The sequence below is a fragment of the Sminthopsis crassicaudata genome, chromosome 5 (assembly GCF_048593235.1).
Source record: "Sminthopsis crassicaudata isolate SCR6 chromosome 5, ASM4859323v1, whole genome shotgun sequence".
In the NCBI taxonomy this organism is placed as follows: Eukaryota; Metazoa; Chordata; class Mammalia; order Dasyuromorphia; family Dasyuridae; genus Sminthopsis; species Sminthopsis crassicaudata.
The window spans coordinates 5,329,523-5,352,752 of record NC_133621.1 but is presented as its reverse complement, the minus strand read 5'-3'; the positions used below and the strand labels follow the sequence as shown (position 1 = coordinate 5,352,752).

The window sequence follows — 23,230 nt, the reverse complement described above, 5'->3', positions numbered from 1 at the left end:
TATTTTTTTTTTGCTAAGGATGGGCTTTCAGGACTTTTGTGATAAGGGGTTTACTTCACTGACTGCCTCAAAGGAAACATACGTCAGTTGTTTATCTGGCAAGAAGAAAGTGATGGAGAGCATCACTGTAACTCTGATGGAGAAGAATAATGCAGTGAGTCAGGGAATGGGGGATTTACATCATAGAGCTCTAAACTACCTGCAGCACCTTTCTTTAAAAACCGAGTTCCCAACTTCCCAAGAGATGAATCATCATCTTTTCAGGCTGTGAGACAATTCAGACTTTGGTTCAGGTCAAGACACCACAGGATTTGAAGGATGTGTGGGTACCCGCATCTGCATATGTCTAAGACACATTAATGTCTGCATGGAAAAGTGTGTGTGTGTAGTTCTGTGTGTGTGTGAGTGTGAGTGCGGGTGAACGTGTATGGCAGAAGAGACAGGGAAAAGAGAATGGATCTTGGAATCAAAGAAAAGCTAAGGAAATGTCCTTCTGGCTCCTATTAACTGGCTGGCCCTGGTCAAATTGTTTCTTCTTCAATGATTTTACAATTTAAGATTTTATATTGAAGAGAACATATGAGCACACACATATATCTATATAGAGATACATGTGTGTAAATACATATGTACATATACATGTATGCATATACCCATACATTACACACACACACACACACATATATATATATATATATATATGTATATTATATATATCTGTAGAGGGCACTTTCCCAAATGAAATCATAGATCTAGATCTGTCAACTATGCATCTCTTTAGCATCTAATGAAAAAAGTTATCAAGTATGTATATATAAGTACAGAAATACAAATAGATCATAAGGACATGTATGGATTATATATGGGTATATTTCTATGTAAATCCATAAACATTTGTGAAGTTCCTACAATGTGCCATTGTTCTTAGTGCAAGGAATACAAAAAAAAAAAAAAAAAGGCAAAAGGGAGATCCTGAGGAGCTCACCATCAAAGGGAAGAGATTACATTAAAAGAATTACATCCACCATAACTTGGTTCTAGACTCAGAGGCAAGGGACTACAATTAAGGAGGATAAAACAAAGAATTCCTGTAGAAAATCGGACTAGATCCTAAGGAAGTCAAGCAGTAGGCGATGAGAAAGGAAATAATTCTGGATGTGGAAATGAAAACATTTGGGAACTGGAAGATGGAGTATCTTGTAAGGAACAGTAAAGAGGCCAGGATCATTGGATCACAGAATACATGGAAGGGAATAAGGAGTAAGAAATTTAGAAAGGTAGGAAGGGGACAGATTATGAATGATTTTAAAAGTCAACAAAAGACTTTATATTTAGGCCTGAACATGAGAGGGAGCCACTGTAGTTTACTGAGTATAAATGTGGGGAGATTTGTTAGATTTGTGCTTGTGGAATATCACTTTGACAGCTGAGTAGAAAATGGGCTGGAGTGGGAGAAAATGAGGAGGCCATCATGACCCCATCATGCCAGGAGGCATTGTAAGAATTGAGACATGAGGTGATAAAGAGGGTATGGCTATATCATTATGTATTTGTTTGTTTGTTTGTTTTTAGAATCATTTTTTTAAAGGTTAAAAGAAAGAAATGACAAGATTTGTGTGATGAGAGGAAGGGAAAAGAAAGGAGATGCGGGGAAGGAAGAAGGGGAGGGGGAGAGAGAGAGGAAGAGAGTTTGTTCATGGTTGTGTGTGGGTGTGTCTGTGTGAGAAATTGTGAGAGACACACAGAGACAGAAACATAGAGACACACAAATACAGAGAGACAGAGTTAGAGTGTGTCAAGAGAGAGACTGTATGTGTATATATGTGAGAGAGAGCAGGACGGATAAGACAGAGGAGGGGAGTATTTGTTCTAGAGCTGAGTTTATTGGTTTTGTGAATCCCCCTCAGTAGAAACTCCCTTCATTAATACAGATCTGCAACTCCAATTGGTAACTTCCAATTTTAGCTAGAGCCCTGAGAGGTCATAAGACTCACCCTCAATTATATAAATAGTAATTATTAAAGCCATGACATGGGATCACTACTCCTCTGTCCATTAGCATGTGACATTTCTAAATGTTTAAGAGTGAAGGATCCAGACAGTGCCTTCTTAGCTAACACAGTCTGAGCACTTGTTCTAGCAGAACGGTACCCCATCTTTGAAAATGCACTTGAATCCCTGACTTCATCTATCATGATTGTCAGTGGTGAATTTAACTTCACTAGAGGCAGCTTGATGTAGAGGAGTTAGAGCTGGCCCCAGAGTCAGGCAGATCTCTCTTCCATTCCCAGTTCTGATACACCGTGTGACTACAGGGGCAAGTCATTCAAGCTCTTGAGCTCTCCACAACTTTCTAAGGTAAGGGATTTCAGAAAGGTGCCTCTCTACATTGATGGCAGGTGTTTCCTTTGCAAGACTTCCCTATACCAATGAAAGGCCAAAACTCCTCAGCCCTAGCTCTTTAGTTTTAATCACATAAAAGATTTGTCCAAAAGTTGTCCAAAACAATGATTAAAGAAAACTGGTAGGCTATGAGTACCTATCAGTACCTTTTCCCAGCCTTTTCACCATCAAACTTTTAAGGATATGCACTGAGATTTAAAAAAAGAGAAAACCCGACAATAGCCTTCCCTCCCTTCCACCTTCCACCTTCCTAGTTCACACTTTACCCCGTTATTTGTGATCTGTGAAGATCACCACAGCTTCACTTATTTTAAATTACTGATTCCTAATGCAACTTGCTTTTGTTCTCTAAAAATAAGTTAATACTAATGTAACTCTTTCCTTTCATCACACACTCACAGACCTCTTCCAGTATGGTAAAGTGATTTATATTTTATTTTTTTTTTGCATTTTATTTTTCATGTTTTATTTTTTTTAATTTATTTTATTTGAAAAATAGAATAAAGAAAAAAACAGAAAAGAACTACAAAACAAACTAAAACAAAACAAAAGATAACATTATTATGTATCCAGCAGAATATCAGGGAAGATTCAAAATATATAACAATAAATTACCAAATAAAGAAAGTATATGTATAAATTTATATATGTATAATATATATATGTAGAAGAAATTATGTTCATGAGTGTCCGTTTTTTCTTTATTTCTTTATAAATTGTTCTTTTGTTCTCTGCTGTATGTGCACCTTATTTGCTTTATTCTTTTCCCTTTATCATCCCCTTCCACCATCCTCAAGTTAAGAAAAAATAGTTTTACATATACAGATGCAGATACACACACACGCACACACACACACATATTTATATATATGTATATATATACATATATATGTATATATATATATAATGTATCTTTCCTATCCCTATTAATTCTTTGCTTCTCCTCCTTAACTTGCCTTTCTCTTACTTAACCTTCCCATCCAAGGATGCCTCACCCTTAGCTTCCCCATCCACCCATCCCTCCCCCCTTATTTCTTTGTAGATTTTAGAGGGTGACAAATTTGCATTTTAAAAATTCTGTTTATCTAAGAGCATCTCTTAAGAAAAGAAGGAGAAAGGGGTTAGATTCCATTTGCCACAGTTCTCAGTGGCTTTATAAAGTGCTTTCATGAGGATAAACACACACAACACACACAGACTATTGAGGTGAGACTGGTTGAAATTGATCAGAAAATGTTGATATTTAAATCAAAATGAAGGATGACATCGTCTACCAGACAAATCAGCTCATCAGTGAGTATCTGGGCTGTGTTCTAGTCATTGATTTGTATCATGAGGGACATAGATTATTCCCTGAAATCTCATCATCTGCCTTTGCTTTCCTCGGTTGGGGTCGCGATAAATTATATACAACATTCTGAGCAAAATGTAGCTCTTCTAATAGACAGATGCAGATGAGATAGCTTTTTGTATTCAGGTAGAAGCAGGCTCTCTCCAAGACCAGGAAGCTCATTTTAATACGGGCTGAAAACAGACATTTGTGTCCTATTTTTCTCTTTAGCTTTATCTCAGAATTTAATTTCAATATCTTCATGTGCACATTCACACATGTGTATAAATATGAACAAACAAATAACAAAGGGAATAGAAAGCCGGTCTTAGAGTTGGGAAACCTGGGTTTAAGTCTGGTCTCTGGCATATAGTAGTTGAATCCTGGTTTGTTTCTGAATTTCTAAGGGACCAAGACATCTATGTAGTCAATGTGACAATAAATTGCAGAAGCACACTGACCTTTGTCAGGTGAAGGTATTTCCACACTGGGAATTCCTTCTAATAGTCAGATCAGGAATCTGGATCCCCAGAAAAAAAAAATAGAGGTATTTTAAAGGAAGATGAGAAAGATGGCCAGCAGCAAAGGATTTCCAAGTTTTATCAATACCTCTTAACTTTACGAACCATTTATTCATTTCCTATCCCCCTTCAACTGAAGGTTGCAACTGAAACCTCCTTTATAATGAAGAAAAGCCAGTTGTGTAACTCCGTAAACAGATACATGACTGATGTGATCTGTCAATGTATTTGATACCTCATAGCAGTGATCCCCCATGGCACTGCAGAAAACAGAATAGGAGCTTTGACTGCTCAGCCAGCCACCTTTTTCTCTAGCTTTTCCCTCCCAGTCAAAGTGACAGCTGACATTGGTAGAAGTGATTTCTACTTTGCACAATTCTCTCATTTCTTCTTCTTACTTGGTTCTTCCTCATAGTAGCCTTGGGTACAAGGTAGGTATATCACTAATTACATATTACAGTTGGAGAAAATAAGATTTGGAAAGGCCCACCATATTTAATGCTCACTGTGTTTCTAACTCCATGATATGAGCTGAGCTGGGACTGCCTGCTTCACTCAGCCTCTCAGGACAGCATGCTTTCTTTGTGTACAAGGAGTGTTTGTTCAGACTTGGTATTGATGGAAGTAAGGTCATGGATTTCCTTTAAGTCTTAAGTTACTGATAATGAAAGGCATCCTGGGCTAAAAGGCTTTTCTATTGACAGCTTACCTCCTTCATATTAGTTTGGCCAGGTTAAAGGTATGACTATCAGGACTACCATCTTTCTTAGAAAACAAAAATCCAGCAAGGAACATAAGTTGTTCGAAGTCACCCAAATAGTCATTGTCAAAACTTGGCCTCAGATCCTGGTTTTCTGATTTGAAAGTTCAGCTACTTTTCCAAACTGGTAGGATACTCTAATCCGTGAATGATTCAGTCAAATCAAACAAATAGCCTGAAGAAGAGAAGAAAAAATGAAACTAGGAAGACCAGAAAGCTTGTGACACTGACCAGAAAAATGAGTAGTCCCATTTAAGTGAGTTGCACTTGGAGCCAGAGTTGTAGGAAAGAAGGAAGGAAGGAAGGAAGGAAGGAAGGAAGGAAGGAAGGAAGGAAGGAAGGAAGGAAGGAAGGAAGGAAGGAAGGAAGGAAGGAAGGAAGGAAGGAAGGAAGGAAGGAAGGGACATAGGAAGGTAGGGATAGAGGGGGAGATGAAAGAAGGGAGGGGGAAGAAGAAAGAAGGAAGAAGAAAGGAAAGAAGAAAAGAAGGAAAAACAAAAAGATAAGAAAAAATTTAAAAGAAAGAAAGGAGAATGAAATATGGAAAAAAAATTAGAAAGAAATTTTAAAATAAGAGAAAGAAAGCATGAATGAATTAGGAAAGAAAGAAAGAAAAAGGAAGCTTTAGATTTTAAAGAAATCATATTCCATGAAACAGGAATAGACGTGGATTTTTCCCTCCCCAGACACCTCTGAAGATTGTGTTCACCAACTTCCTTCAGAATTTTTTAAGCACTTTATTACTATGTAAGCTCATTGCAGTTAAAGAATGTTTTCTTCTTCATATTTCTCTCCCTAGAACAGAAGGTGCTTAATATAATTGCCTGTTAACTGATAGATTCTCCAGTCTTCAAAGTAGTGTTGCAAGGGATGGAAAGTGCTATTTAGGTTTCAGAGTAACCCACTACAGCTCTCAATCAAGACCCTGGAAATTGTATAAAAGTTCTGTCATCCTTCAGCCCTTTAATTCATCTTCCTGCCATCCAAGGACTTTGCACTTTGGTCCAGTTTGGCTTGTATAGAGCACTGGCCATGGGGTCATAGATATCTAGGCCTAAGTTCTGCTTTTATCCTTATGAAATGAATGACTCAGGGACAGGACCTTAACTGCCTGAGCCTCAGTTACTTCATCTGTAAACTAGGGGAAGTCAGCCTTGTAGTATACTTACTAGGATTGTAGTGACCGTGGATGAGTTAAGGAAAGCGACTCTCTCTGTAAAACAAAAGTCTTTAGACATATTAGCTGATAGTGTGATTTTAACAGGGCATTTGTGGCACCCAGCAAATAATGAATTATTTAGCATTACTGGGGAATGGGACCTTTGACATCCAGGTCTAACGCCCCACCTCTGACATCCCTTGCCTTTTTCTCTTCAGATAAGGGATCTGGCCAACAGGTGACGTCTACCCAACTCTCCCAACTGGGTAGACCCTGTCTCGTTTTGGTGAGATCTCCATTCCCCCAGGAAGCCTCGGCTTCTTGCTCTTTTTGTCTCCTTCCTTCTCTCCCACCCATGATCCCCCCAAAACCACTGCCACGAGCTGTAATCCCATCTCCTCAAAAGTTTCGTCTTTGACCTCTTTAAAGGTCAGATTTTATTATTACGATAAAAAGTGAAGAAAGCCAACCTGAGACCAGAATAAATACCACTGTCTCTCTTACTTTCAAAATAATACACATAGGTTCAATTTGCAAAGAAAATCATTGAAAATTGGGAGGAATGGATGAAAGCATTTTAATTCATGGGGCAAAATGTCCTTTTTCTTGTGTTGTAAAAAGTACAAGAAACTTTCTTGATGCCTATAAAAGCCATTAAGGTAAAAAATAATTTGTTTAAAGCATCCATCTCTCTTAAAAACCAAAATAGAATGATATGAAGCACTCTGAGGTTTCAATGGCCCATTTCTGTGTCTCCTTGGGATTTGGGCCGCACATCTTATGATCTAAGCAGGAAGATACATGCATTTTTGTTTGGCATTTTGCTATTTATGAGTTTCTACCTAGAATTTGTATTCTTTGGTATGAATACAAAATGGCTTTACTACAAATACTTCCATGATGCAAAATCACTGTGAAAAAATCCATGTGAGCAGAATTCTCTCCCTGAAAAAAAAAAAAAAAAAAGGGAAATTGTCATCAAGTCACCAAATAACAGACTTTGAGAGTTAAAAAGGACATCAGCGGTCACTACTGGAGACCTATTTATCAAAAAGGATGCCTATGACAATATAGCAGAGCAGCGGCTTTCCAACCTTGGCTTCCAGGCCCCCATTAGTCCTTTAGCATTTCATCCTCATTGGGAAATCCACTGCACTTTGGAGGTTATTTTGGGGTAAAGGGTTTTCATTTCCATTGAGCCTAAAATGACATCTTTGCAACTTCCTGGCCCGATTCTCATTTTGCCTTTGGGATCAAATTGAATATTTTAATTATTCTTTCTTTGATTGATATTGGGGAGAAGGATCGCAAGCTTGCAGACACCATATTTCTCTATTTTTTTCATCTTTTAAATCTACTATGTGATAGAATGCAGGGGTATTTTTTTACCACTTAGATAGTATTCTCCTGACTATTTGAGAATTAAATTCTGCCCCTAAATTCAGTCTTATTCTGTATACGGTAGACAGTTTGGCAAGATAGCGAATTAATGAGAATTTCACTGTGATGAGATTTGTTTTAAATCCACTTCCCTTTTTTCTGATGTATGTATGGATGCCAGTGAGCACACATATGTCACCTTTGACAAAAAAATAGTTTCTTCCCAGAAAATATTGAATCTATTTGAAACCAATAGCTCTCAAAAATACTATTCCACCAGTCCCATAGGTTCTCAAGCTTTGAATCTGTCATCCTTCTTTTCCCTCCTTCAATCCCTTTCAACAAGTCTTATTTAGTCTCACTTCAAAAATCTTCCATAACCTACTTTGTTAATCTGTTCACACACTCTCTACCACAGCTCAGGCCCTAATCATTTCTTGTGAGGACTGCCCTAATAACTTCATTGTGATTGTTCCTGCCCCAAGTTCCTCCCTTGCCCAGTCCATTCAGCATGTCAATATTAAAGTGCTATCGCTAAAACACAATGAATTTCTATGCACCTTTAAACGTCATCTCAGATTCAGAAGTTTTCAATGGCTTCTCTGAGATTCCTTCAAAGTTTTCATTCTATTCTTTAAATGCTGACAATCAACTTCTACTTGCTTCAGGAAACATACCCTAGTACAAGCCCCTTTGCTTCACTCTGTTGCATTTAAAGAGAACTCTTTCCTTTGCATGTTTCCTCATCTCTTACCTCCTTGCTTTTGCATCAATGATCCACCATGTTCAAATTGCCTCACTCCTCATTCAAACTATCCCAAGCATCCTTCAAAGCACAAGATTGTCAAAACCACCTCCAATACCTGCATGAGACCTTTCCCAAGCTGCTCCGTTGGGTTTTCTCCTAGAAATCCCTTCTTCTGTCTTTTTAAATGAGTTACTTTCAGAATATCCTAGATTTGGGGCTTAAAAGCAACTTCCATGGTCATCTAATCTAGTTCTCTTTATTTGTAGAACAGGAAATCAAGGCTCAGAGCATATTTTGTTTCCTCCCTAGAATACAAGTTTCCTAAGGTTCAGAACTATTCAATTTTGTGTTTCTTTCCTCAGAGTCTTGTGTTAACAAAGCCCTTAATTGTTGTTTTCTACCATTATTTAGTCACAATCCTATTTAGGGTTTACTGAAGTAGGTTGTCATTTAATTTTCCATCTCATTTTACAAATGAAGAAACTGAGGTAAACATAATTAAATGATTTGCTTAGGATCACACAGCTAGTGTGAGCAGAGTATATAAGCAGTGAGGTTATATTTGAACTCAGGTCTTCCTGATTCCAGGGCTGGCACTCCCCATACCCCATCACTTAGCTGCCTAGTTAATAGAGGGTATGGAATAAAGTAGAAACTGCATGAAGGCAGGGGCATTATTTTCTTTTGCATCATCCATTTTATATATTTCTTGTCATAGACAAAAACTTAACAAATAATTATTGACTAGAATTGAATGATCACCATTAGAAAAGTTTAGGAAATATGTTATTGCTATAATATGTTTTCTAAGTAACTGAAGAGACCATATATAGGCAATAGAGAGTTCCTTTGGAGATCAGTTGAACTTAAAAGCAATGGATGCTCCGATAGGCCATTGTCAATGTTGTTGAATGATAAGATGGGGAGGAAGAACATGGAGAGGAGATGAGGTGAACCTAGGGCTAGCATCTTCTTAGATCCATGAACCATCCCTCACACTCTGCCCCCCCACCAAGTCCAAGCCTAGTGCCAATCAGGAAAATTTCATCGTGGCCATCATTGACTCTCCTACTGAGTACCATTGTCTCCAGATGTCTCTCGGCAATATCTATAGATGACCAGGATAATTAACATCATGGTCATTGTTGCAAAGTCCATGAAAAGACAGCCAGAAAACCCAACTAGATTCTTCAGATACAAATGTATTCAGGAGAGAATCATCTTTGTGTTCCCCTGAATTAATGATCCTGCTGCTGGTATTATGAATCCTCAACATTACAAATGTAGCTTGGATTATCTCATGTGGTTCTATTGGTTATCCCCCTTCTACAGGTGCAATTAATTTTTATTTTTAAGAGATTTATTTTAATTTTAAGAGTTTTCCTTTTGTCTTCTCTTTCTTGTCTTTTATGTTATTTTCTTTTACTTTCTTTTTTTAAACCTTTAGTTTCTTTTCATCCTCTACCATCCCTTACAATAATTAATACCAGCCTCTGGTGCTATAACCCTGGGTTTATAAATCATTGTTTGAATTATCTCCCTGATACATGAAAGGTAAAAATCAACTCAGTGTACATTTTTTTTTCATTTTTTGAAACATGATAAAGTATTAAATTTACATTGACCACCTCACATATTATGTTCCTGCATTTATTCAAGGAGCCCAGATGCTAAGAACGTCTCCTTTGGGTTGTTAAATATGTAAGCCAGCCAACTTTTAGAAGAAGGTTGTTTCATTAAGGAATGACTCTTGTAAAATTATTATTTCCTGTGATTCATTGTGCTGTTGGAGGCAGTCACAGTCAACAATTCCTTCGAAGTGTTTATCGAAAAGTCAAAGGGAAAAGCCCAAGAATATAGAAAGATCTGATTTAATTTCCAAATGATGCTACTGACTTAAAACTATGCCACAAAATTGTTATTTCAACAATGATGCACTGGAGCAATTGAGGTATTTCTACATCTTCTCCCATGTCCTTAGTTTTCCAACTGTTTTTACCAACACTGGGCTTCAGGACTAGTTAATTTTCAGTTTCTTTATATATATATACATATATATATATGTATATATATATATATATATTTCTTGTCATAGACAAAAACTTAACAAATAATTATTGACTAGAATTGAATGATCACCATTAGAAAAGTTTAGAAAATATGTTATTGCTATAATATATATATAAATAATATATAAAAAAAAATATATATATATATATATATATATATATATATATATATATAAATGTTTCTTGCTTCCCCACATATTCCCCCACTTTTTTCTGCTTGACTTAAGAATATTCCTTAGAACCCAAAAGACAAAATGCTTAGAATCATCAAAGAAAAAAAAAACTAGCCCAGATCTATATTTTAGCAATCAGGTAACATATTTAGTGGTAAAGAGCCTGAGCTACAGAGTACCCATTAGCTGCGATGTTGACAAAGAATGATTTCTCTTCAACAACGCGAGGAAAAAGAAAGCTCAATAATTTTCCTCATCTGTACTGCTATATGAGAGAAACAGAAATGACAGTCAGGATGAAAATGCTCTGTACTTGGAAATCGTGCCCTCCATCCTTAGCTGAACACCTGGCAACCAAGTGCTTTGAATATTAAAGATGAATTAGAAGGTTTACAATTAGAATAGAGTAAATACTTCAAAAAAAATAATAAAGACCTGAGCATTCAGATGGCCCATTTAACCCAGTGTCCTAGGACTTGTTAGCATGAGTTCAGCCCTCACCCTAGTAGCCACAAGGCCTTCTAAACAAAAGTCTCATTACATCTTGGTCTTAAAAATTCATGGCAGCCTAAAACTTTAGGCTCAGATTTTTAGGCCAAGATTATTTATCTCTTTGCCCTGTCAAAAGTGATTAGGAATGCACCGGCTCATTTTCAAATGTGTGCCATAAAAAAGAGATGGTATGTATGTTCAAACGTGCTCTTTTGCATTCCTACAATCCAAAGATCGTTTTAGTATAAAAAAAATAAAATTTAACAGCCTTTAATTTGTCATGTGGACTCACATTCTATGTAGGCTTTATCACCTCCATATATTTCTCTAAGTGAAACATAAAAATGGCTGTAACATCTGAAATTCAAAGGAACGTTGGTCCATGGACCATGATGTAAACCAAAATGGCGAATGGGGATTGGGGTGGAATCCTGAGGAGCTGAAGAGAGTGAATGGACATGTTTGTGAATAGGGGCAACAAACATCTGTTAATCTAATAGAAGTGGGTCGCATTCTAATTGAATCATAAGGAACTTTGACAGTCAAAAGAATGAATTTGGGAACTCAACCATTTTCTAAATGTCAAGATCCTGGCCGCCTCTATATCTGGGCTGAAAGGGTTAGAAAGCAGCACCCAGAACCATGTCTGGTAATCATTGTAAATAAAGAAAAAAAGCTGAGCAAAAATAGTGTCCATTGTTCATGATCAATGGGTGGAGTATAGGAGAGATGAACCAATCATCAACAAAAAAGTGTGGCAAGAGCAAGTTAGAGCTCAGGTGTTAAGTGATGCTACTTCCTGGAAAGTGCCATCCCAGCAAGCAGATCTGCACTTTAGCCATATTTTTAGTCCCTGCCCAAACTGTGGCAGAAACTCTGAGCCGTATTGGTCTGATCAGTCACTGTTGGACATAGAAAAACTTGAGTCTGATATAATGATCTCATCTTGGTCCTCTTTGAGAATGAAGGAGGGCAACCAAATTTTCAGTTCAATTTAGAGGATGATATTTGCCATGGGAATCTATTTCCAATTTGATTATATGTAGCCAAACTTCCACGTCACTTTGTGCCTAAATATCCTACGATAAGAATTCTACAAACAGAGGAAGAGATCTATGTGATCTCCGCATAAACATTTATTTTATCAGAGGCCTAAACATCAAGCAACTTTTAAAAATTATGTTTTAATCTAAAAAAATAAATATCTTCTGAGATATCAAGAGTGCTACACTTAATACAGTCCTTCAGGTTAATGATTTTCAATTTGTTTTCCTCCCCACAATAAAAATTAGGAAATGGGCTGGTGAACATCGAACAACCTTTGAAAATTCTAGTGGGTCCTGAAGATTTAGAGAGCTTATCCACAAAGCTGTTTTAAGTTGTTGGGATTTTTTAGGACTTCAAATTCTGTGCAATGTTTTCTGCATGCCATCATCACATGTAAAGCATCGGTCCCAATGGCATTTTCTGTGACTGAAACAGGGTGCAATTTGTTAATTATGCCCCCTGTGGTTGCTGCCTTTAGTAGACATGTCAATTGTTATATTCTGGAACGTGGCGTATATGTCAGTTTGTATCAGGTCCAAGATACAGATGTCAGGCTTTATAAGTCAGATAGCACTAAATGGCATCTTCAGTGTTTGCCAGGGAAATGAGGAAAATGTCTATTCCGATTGTACCTTTGTTCACATGTGTGTCCGTGTGCACATATAAATGTGTATCTTATTCGAACTGCATTCAGGATTTCTGATTGAGTAACAAATGATTAGAAATGGTTTAGCTTTGTCAAAAATGACTTTTATCACACTATGTTTTTTTTAACCACATGACTAGGGCCTTTTAAAAATCCTGTCTTCTTCCATGAAATTACATTTCATTCCCAGGAGTTGAGCTATTTGCATTGTTTTAAAAGACAAGCCGTTAAACTTCTTGCAAAGACATGTGATTCCATCTGACTTGGTCCTCCTCCATCCTCCTACACAAACTCTAACCCTTCCCAAGGAGGGGGGAACTGAAAAAAAATGATTTCCAAATAGGCCAATTATTGATGAGAAATGCAAAACCACTGGCTTTGTAGAAAAAAATGCACCCCTAAGTCAATGTGTCCATTTTTGTTTCTTTTGTGTTTTTCATTGAATCCCATCTAACAAATGTATTGGGCTCTAATTGGAAGCAAAATACTGAACTCTAGCTTTGAGATTCAGATATCTCTGATCATTCAGGTAGCATTAGGAAAAGTGAAACTGCATACTTCTTGTCTCCCTTGCACCCCATAATATCTTAGACTAATAACTCTAATGGGTAGGGTTTTTTTTTCTTCTATGACATCTATCCCTGTCAAATTCCAGGTTCTCAATCCCTCAGCTACCCATCCTTATTTTGAGACAATTCTCTCCCACCCCCATCAAGCTTCTTCCTTTGTTAGCTAGGGGAGTTGAGGGAGGGGAGGACTGATAATTCCAAAGGAAGAAAAGACAGGGGTGCACTTGAACCTGTCATATGAAATACATTTCTGTTCTCCCTTTAGGGGCCATCATGCAACTTGACACCAACATTTAAGTTGTGAAAATTATGGGCTCATCCATTTCACACTGGACGTCAAATGTGCCCAAACCTCCCCCATTATTCTTGGCAGAAGACAAGATGGACCCATTTCTTTTCTTTTCTGTCTGTTACTGATTTTCCCTAAGCCTTTTCTCCTTTTCCTGTTTCAGAATGAAGAACAAGTTTTGGTATTTTGAGTTTGGCACCTCGGAGACATTCTCAGCGACCTGCAAGAGGCTGCATGAATCCGTGGAGATCGAAGTAAGGAAAAGAAGTTCTCTTCAAGGGAATTAGGAGCGAGTTTTTCTTGACTTTAACACTTCTCCTATGCAAGGAGGGCTCTGGATGAGCGAGACTCTGAGCCATGCAGAGAACGCCAAGCTAGGAGTCTCAAATGTTATTTTTGTCAAACTGCCTTGCTGTGGGGTTGCCCTAAATTTTGGTATGAAATTCATCTTGGTTATTAGTGAAGACTTATTACTGAGTAAGAGGGTAAGAGGTGGAGCATAGCTTCTAAAAATCAATGGATCAGTCACAGTGCCTGATGTAGAGAGAAAGATGTAAGCTAAATGAAAGACACTGAAGGGAGGAGAGAAAAATCTTGCAAGATACAAAAAAAAAGAAAAAAAAACCCTTATTATATCCAGGTCTCAATATTTTATAACCTTTAAAACCCAATTCACTAAAATTGTACTTACTTTCCTGAATAAAGGTTAAAAAATACACTTTTTGCCAATTCATTCCCATTCATTAAGTAGCTTTCCTCGGTGACCAAGGTTGGCATGTTTCCATTACCCATGTAGGAAGTGGAAATGCCAAGAAATAGAGCAAAGTTAGTGAGGAAAAAAAGACTTTCAAAAGTCAAGGAGCAAACAAGTCTATAAAAATATATTGGCAGCTTGGGACATGGGCATCTGAGAGGCTATGGATAAAAGGAGATGGCTTACTTATACAGAGAGGTTGGGAGACTAGAAGAAAAAAAGGGAGAGGATTTTTAGAGAATGAGCAAGTTAAAGGCACAGGTATGAAATCAGGACTTAGCATCTGATCCATGATCCAGTCTTATGAACTTTAAATTTCAATATCTTTTTATTTCATAATGAAAAGGATAAATGGTTCTTCCTCTTCCACACTTGACCTATTCATAATTAGTAATTAATTTGAGGTGATTTGAGGTGTTGGGGGGCAACTTATAGCCTATTCCAAGTAAGACATCATTTCTTTGGCTGGATTTAGATGTTTTAGATTTGAGATTTTAATCCATGGAACTTATTCCCAGTAAGGAAACTCACTCCTCTGATACAGATGGGTATCCCCTCTGCAGCTTATGGTCTTAAAGAGTATCCATCCAGAAGCATTGAGGTTTCAGTGACTCGTCCAGAGTTCCAGTGTCAACACTGGTACTCAGGTCTTCCAAACTCCAAGGGCATGGAATCATTTAAGTATTATGTTAGATTGACTTTGAATAGCTAAGTTCTCCTTAGTATGAGCGAATTAGAATGGAATTATGTTAACAGAGGAACTGTAAAAGTTAGAGATGTTTGTATTCTCTGATCAGTTAATTTATTTCTATTGCCACATACACTATAATGATGATCTTACTAGGGGCTCCAGGTATCTCTCTGGAAGAGATGAAGGATTGGTACTCTTGCTCACCTGGAGTCCATCTCTACACAGTAGTTTACTTCGTCTGTGGCCACAAAACCAAGATCAAACCCTCCCTTTGGCCACCAGTATTAACTCTTGTAAACAAGGCAGGGAGGAGACCTCTATACCTAGAGTCCAAGGACCTGAGTTGTATTGTCCAGCATGCTATCTACTAGCTGTGTAAATATGATCAAGCCACCTCCTCCAGAAGCCTTAGTTTCCTCATTTGTAAAATGAATGGGAATAAGGATCCTTTCTTTAGGGTTCCTTCAGGGCCAATATGACAATCAGATAAAATCTGTGAAGTGCTATTTCACTCTAAGGTATAATCATTATCACCACCACCACCATCATCATCATCACCACTAATAATAAACTGAATTTCAGTCTTTTCTTGATAGGTGGACTTAATGAATGGATTCTAAATAACTTTTTTAACTCACTAGCTGACATTTTTATAATGTTTTATGATACATAATAGGTACTTAATAAATGCATGTTGATTGATTGATGGTTGCTAAGGGGTTTCATATAATTATCTCATTTGATTCTCTCATTTATCCCTGCTATGCTATTATTCCTTTTTGACAGAAGAAAAAACTGAGGTTAAAAAATTAAATGTTTTTCTCATGATTGTGAAGCTAGATGGACCAATGGAGGTATAAGAACTAAATGTTGACTCTTAAACAGTCAATTAAAATATACCATGATCCAAAAAAACCTTTTATGGAAATAGGAGATTAAATGCTAAGATGTTGCTATTTCATAATACTTGCAGAAAGGACAAGAGTTTCCTTGAGTGAATCTAATAAATATATCTGGGTTTAGCATCTAGACTCTTGACTTTTCTCACATTAGAATGGGATGGTACCTGATATATATCTGAGAAGAGGACCCAATAGCAAATATGGAGCTTTAGGGGGATAACTTCAAATATTATTCACAAAATATTAATGCTTATGAATTTTTATATAATTAAAACAGAATCTTGACTAAATGTGATATCTTTAAGAAAAAAAAAAAAAAAACTTGGCCACATTGGTGGATCTCTGATTTTACTGATATAGATCTTTTCTGTGCTCCTTGACTTCCCCCATATTTCACACTCATCAGATGTCAAAATTCAAGGTCCCACTTGGAATTGCAAGGGACCTCCAAGGCCTGACTGGCAAGGCCATCTTATATGAGGAAGTAGAGGTTCAGATAGCTTCAATACCTTTCCCAGTCACATCCTGTAAGTAAGGTGGCATTCAAACCCAGGACTTCCTGGCTCCAAGTCCAGAGTTGACTCTCAGATCCCTTATAGAGAGCTGAGTTAAGCTTTTATCCAAGTTTCTGCTCCTAATTCAACATTTCTGAGTAAGTTTATTGCCCTCAGAATGATTTTATAATTCAGTTAACTTTAAAAATGTTCACTTGCATAATGTTGTGTCAACTTAGATCTCTCTTTGTCATCTGGCTTAAAATGATGCCAAGTACTCCTGAACAATAGAGAACATAAATTGAACTGGACCCTTCATGTTGCATCATGGGATAGTCAAAAGAATGCTATAATCAGAGTCCTGGAGGACCAGGGTTCACCTTATGGCTCTCTCACATGTTCTTTGAATGATCTTAGAAAAGCCACTCTTTCTTCCTGGGTTTCTTCAGTTCATCAGTTTAGGCATGAGGGTGTCTTATATAATTCTTCAAGGTTGCTACTAGTTCTAAATGTCTGAGTGCTTGATGAGCAGAGAACCTACCATGATGGCAGTCACTGGATGAGGAAACCTTCATGGAGGATGCTATCTGATATTTTTCTGGAACTGTTATTTTCTATACTGGGGAGGCCCACTGGGAAAGAGAACTCTTCTATGTGAGAACTTCCATTAAAAAAGAGAAATCTCAATTGTGTCAGTACTAGAGCGTTCATGATGTAGACAAAGAGATGCAGAGTGGTAAAGCACTGTATTCCCCACCTCCTCTCCAGCTTGTCCTATTGTTAGTAGACTGGCTCTGCGATCCACTGCAGCCTTTGAAGAAGTCAAAGGACCTGGGATCCAATCCTACCTCTGTTTAAGTAGCCTTGGGCAAGTCGATTTATAGATGGGCCTCTGTTTCCTTTTGTGTAAGTGAAGTGGCCCTTTCTGTAAAGTCACTTCTTATTTCAGTTCTGTCTCTTCAGTGAAATCAGAAGATGACTATGGCCATTGTGAAATGGGACAATATTGTAGAGACCTGAGTCACTGTCAGAAATAGGCTGAGGGCACTGAGCTCAGTATTCCAGGCAGGAAGATAGAGAGCCCTCTTTTTTAAGTGCTCACATTTCAAGTAATTAAATATAGATTGGATACTAGTTATATTGCTAGGCCCTGTAGTAGGCACCTGAATCTAAAAATACTGCATTAAAAGCTGCCTCTGTACTCAAGGACGTTGTGTTCCATTGGAGAACTGAGTCTGTTGGACTATTGAAGAAAAACCAGTAGCTTCTTCTTATTTACACTTTCTGTTTCTTCAGGACTTGATTTTTAGAATAGAAAATGACTTCTAGTGGTGAGCACTACAGCTTTGCAGAGTGATTGAGAAGAGACTTAAGATCCATGTGCTGTTAAGTGCTGATCAGTAAAAAGCCAAAAGAAGTTCAATGGGACAAGTCAATAGGATGATAAGACAGTGGGCCATGATGGAGTTCCAATTTTATAGACAGATGATCTGGGTGGGAATACTGCTTGCCACTTGCTACAAATGTAACCTGGACCAAATGATTTTAACTCTTTGAGCCCATTTCTTTATCTCTGAAGAGAGAATAGGAGGTGGACTTGGTGACTTGAAAGATTGTCTCTCGCTCTAAATTTTAGAAAATAAAAAATTAATGATTTTTCATTAATATATTAATCATGTTTAAGAGCCTACTATAGGACAATCTCTGTCCTAGGTGCTGAAGCATCCTGAGCTGGATATCCTTTGGATAACTAAAATCAGCATGTCCAAAATTAACTCATTATCATTCTCCCCAAACCTCCCTTCTTCCTAATTTCCCTGTGACTGTTGAGTGTACCACCATCCTCTCAGTTACACAGGGAGGCTCCCAACATTGTGTCACCCCATATTCCTTACTTTCCCACTCCCTGAATCCAATCAGTTGTCAAAATCTGCTGATCTCACCTCTGCAGTATCTCTTCAATATGCCCTCTCCTCTCCTTTGACAGTGTCCCCACCATGATGCAGGCCTTCATCACCTCTTATTTAGACAATGGCAATAGCCCATTGGCTTGTTGGGGATGTGAACCACTATCTCCCACAAACATTCACATCCTATTTTGTGCCACTTCCTTCATGTTGTTTTGGTACTTCTCCCTGTAGCAAAATTTCCAATTATGTTTCTTCCATGGCTCCCTTTGATTGATCATTTGCTTGTATTTTAATATGTTTTTCTATTTATTTTAATCATATAGAATATTTGATAATTTACTTTTTTGGTTTGTTCTAGACATCTTTTTTTGAATCAGAATTTAACCAGTCTTATGAGTCCCTCTGGTTTTTACTAGTGAATCAAATATACATCAGGTAAATCTCTTCCTTTCTCTGAATCTGGATCTAGGCATATTGTTTATATAAGAAAATATATACTCTGGTCATCAGTTGATGTTTTGATGTTTTACCTAATCAAAGATGGCAGTCCCTATTCTCATATCTGCATATTATAGATGCTTTTATATTATACTTTATATGTCTTCCTAATTGATAGTAATTATATGAAGTCATGCCCACTGAACATAAGTGTCCCTTAAGGCTCTATCCTAGATCGTTTTCTCTTCTCCCTCAATAAACTTCTCTTTTCTCATAGATTCCATTATCATCTCTACACAGTTGAGTCTCAGATTCTAAAGCAGAGCTCTTATTTCTCTCCTCACCTCCAGGCTTGTATCTTCAACAACTTATTTGGCCCCTGCACTTTGAGGTCCTAGAGATATTTCAAACTCACCATGTCCAAAATTGAATTTGTGATTCATTCCACATACTCCCCCAATAAACAAATTTCACCTTTTTTGAGCATCTTTAATGCTATGGAGGCCATCCTTCCAGTCACCCATATTCATAACTTAGGTTCCACCTTCCACTCATTTCTCTCTTTATCTGGCTTTTTGCTTCTTCCTGTCTGTCTGTCTCCTCTTATATTAAATCTATTTCCAAATTTGAAATTTCTACCTTCACAGCATCCATTTCTCATATGAATCCCCTTGCTTCCACTCACAGTCACAACTTTATTTCAGAGTTTCTCTTTTACCTGAACTAATGGGATAACTTCTCCCTAATTTTTCTATCTCCTATCTCCTCATTCCAGTTTACCTTCCACTTCCCTGCAGAGTGATTTTCTCGATTTGCAGATGTAACCATAGAATTCTCTTAGTAAGCATCAGTGTCTCCCCATGGCTCCATGAATCCAATATGATGCTTTTTGGTTGATATTCAAAATAACTACTTTTTCATAACTGGTTTACACTATCAGAATAGAAACTCCCAGAGGGAAGGGATGCTGTATTTGCTTTTCTTTGTATTTCTAGTCTTTATTATGGTGTCTGGGATGGAGAAAGCAAGTTAAAAAACAAACAAAAAAACCATCTTGATTGACTGACTGAATATCAATAATTATAATCTATTATATGTTATGTTTGCATTATAATGACATGACTCTTATTTACCAGGGCTTTGCAAGCACTTGACTTAAGTTATCTTACTAGACCCTTGCCACAATTCTTAATATACAGTCACTGCAGGGCCTGTTATTCCTCAGAGATAAAGAAATTGAGGCTCATTGAAGGTTTATTGATTCACTCTCACCCATTCAACTAAGCTCTTCTAGACTCTAAGCCCAAGCCTGTATCCTCTGCTTACCCTGCCTAACAGGTGGGATAATAAGATAACAGCTGGATTGTCTTTGATTGGGGAAGTGAACAAAGACCTTGAAGGCTCATATTCCCTTTGTAAAACAAAAACAGAAACAAACAAAAAAAAAACACCTCTTCTTGACCCCTGAGTTTTTTATGGCTTAGTAAATCAGATGTGACTCCCATTGTTTATACATCCTTCCATCTTCTTCCTGCTGGCTTTGTCAGCAGAATGAAGAAACAAGATTGCCAGCTTCAGGCTGAACCTATGATGTTCCAGTTCCAACAGACTTGATCAGTTACAGAAAAAAATGTCTCTTTTTTTGGATATTTGCATAATTTTTAGAATTTATTGACTGTCTGTAGTGTAGCTTTCCAGCTTTTTTGTGCCTTTTTACTTATTTTTTTCTTAAAAGAAACATAAATCTGAAGAAAGGATGAGAATTTTATTTGGCACAATAGGGAAGTGTTTTTTCTTTCATCGCCTTTGCTTTAGCATAAAGTTTTCTTCACTCAAATGGTGGCAGCAATGTCTGGCCTTCATATATTAAAAAAAAAAAAAAGGTGATTGTTCCAGACTAACGAGCATAACATTAACTGAAAGAGAAGAAGACAACCTAGCGGCACCAACTAATGGAAACTGACCCTTCATAAAGATTTATGTCCTGAAATGCCTAGTCTTCTTTTCGGAGGACTAGTGTTCTTTAAGATTCTCAGGGAATTTCCTTGTTACTCTGAGAATCATTCATTCAGATCTAAGGAAACTGCTTATTATTACCTCTCTGGGCCATAGTTTTCTCATCTTTAAATCAGGGATTGGATTGATTGACGTCCAAGATCCCTTCCAAACCAGGTCTAAGGCCAGATCTGTACTTGAGAGGAAGCAGAAGCAGAGAAAGTCAGAGTGGAGAGTGTTCCTAGAAATCAAGGACTTTAAACTGAATGATGATACCTTTGTACAACATCCAGCATTCAACAAAATTTAGGCAGATGGAACCTTCTGTTTTCTTTTGTTTTAAAGTGTTTTTTTTATTTCCAAAACATATGCATAGAGAGTTTTCAACATTCACCCTTGCAAAACCTTGTGTTCCAAATTTTTTGTCCTTCATTTTCCCCTCTCCCTTCCCTTAGACAAACCTTTTGTTTTCTGAGAAATACTATTTCACTCTTATTTGACCCTAAAGGATAGGACCAGGAAAATTTTGTTTTCCTTGCATTGAGTGGAAATATGCTAGGGCTCCCTGCACATCACCAGATTGAAAGGGAAAAATCTCTCCACAATGGTCCATTTTTGTTCATTGTTCTACCTTATAGATCTAAGCAAAAGTCTCTTAAAACCTACTGAAGATTGATCTTTAAATAATTTAAGATAGCTATCAAGTTTTATTTATGTCTTGTCTTCCAGGGTAAACTCTCCCATTCTCTTTCATTAGCTCCTAAGTAGAATAACCTTTGGAACTTTCTGGTTGAGAACAATATTCACATGCTAGATCTGGACAGGGCAGGGACAAGGGAACCATTCCATCTCTTGTGCCAAGTATGACGGCATCAACTTTGCTTTCTACCACGTCGTCTCGTTGGCTCATTTGGAGTCTTGCAGTCCCTTCAAAGCCCCTGAAGGAAACAGGACACAAAAGAAAGACAACAGATAGTAACAGTGTACAGTCATGTTTCCCAACTCTCACATCCCAATCCGTTAGGACTGTCAAAGAAGGGGGGAGGCTTCTCTTTGTAGAGAATTCCTCTCCAGATGAACAAAAGAAACCCTCTTTTACTAATTCTGAAAGTAACTCATCACAGCAGGGTTCAGAGGCCTAGTCAAATAATTGTCTTGGTATACTGCCTGCTGTGCTCAATATTGAGTGCAAATGGAAGCCAGGCCCCCGAACCATCTTATTTCACAATTCCTCTGTTATTTAAATAATTCGAACTGGTTTGGGGGACGCCAGACCTTTATAAATTAACAGCAGGGAAATACCAAAGGTGTCATATTGCATATTTATCATCTTTTTTGTGTAACACTTAAATATGTATTAAGAAGTGACTGACATAAATTAGGCAGATTTCAGAAGCCACAGGCCGGAGCTTGTCGAGGACCCCCTTCTGCTTGACATTTCATCCTTGTCAAAGATCAAATTATTTTAATTTAGGCTGCAAATTATAAGGAATGAAGACTTCTTTGTGGGAATTCCCTGTGGTAATCTGACTTTTGTTGTTACTGCTGCTTGTCAGTGTGCAAAAGATATAATATGCATGCAAATAAGGTTAAAAAATATGTACTATCTAATTATCCAGCCAGTACATTCCACTTGAAGACAGTGGGAGGCCTGACACACAGTATGTGTTTGATTCTTTGAGGCCTGCAGGGTATTTACACAAGATTACTTTTAATTATGAAATTAATATCTGTTTATCTAGAATGTATAGCAGTAAGTGAGGATACACATGAGGAGAATTTTTTAGTAAAATAAATCATCTTAATTTAATACATAAAAAGAGGGGAAAATCGCTTGGCCTCTGAAAAAGACCTGCAAAGACCTTGCTTTCACCCCTGTTGAAACAAATGGAATGAAAACTTGGCACTTTCTCACTTGTCGATTTACACCGCTGTGGAGGGGGGTCCACAATGGATTGTTCTAGCCTCCAGTTTTTGTTTGGGGAGCATGATGGGATTGCTATATTCCTTTTGTAGAGAAAAGAGGAAGGAATGGCCCCACTTGTACAGTAAAGGGACCCCTTTTCTTTCTTCAGGTCTAGCTAATAGTTCTTTTTAGAGACACAAATGGAACGTGGTATTTACATTGGACAGTCCTAAGGTGAACTCTCTTGATTCTTAGCAAAGATGAATTGCAGAGAAGTTATTTACCAAGTAAACCATTATCTGTTGAAACTAATCTTCCCCATTGATTCACATTGAATAAATGGAAAATCATAAGAGAAAGGGGGTCAGAACTCTTTTAATTGCCCCATTCCAGGCAAAACAACCAGTTTTTGAAAGCCACAGAGCCCTTTGTTTCTCCAATTCCACTACAAGGACAGATGAAGCTTCCTGAAAGATGGTGTCGGCTAATCAGAAAGGGTGTAAAAACCTCCCTTTGGATTGTGGCTCCTTAGGATGTGAGCAAGTCATTTCCTA

At 37.5% G+C, this 23,230-nt stretch overlaps 1 protein-coding gene across 4 annotated transcripts in view; it reads left to right on the top strand.

Annotated features, from left to right (window-relative positions):
- The window catches only part of DGKB (diacylglycerol kinase beta), a 675,591-nt gene that overhangs the window by 509,389 nt on the left and 142,972 nt on the right, over positions 1-23,230 (top strand). For all 4 annotated transcript variants that reach the window (XM_074270708.1, XM_074270709.1, XM_074270707.1 and 1 more), the window contains one exon: positions 13,750-13,840. In XM_074270708.1, the coding sequence (XP_074126809.1) occupies positions 13,750-13,840 (91 nt within the window). The remainder of the gene's footprint in view (positions 1-13,749; positions 13,841-23,230) is intronic.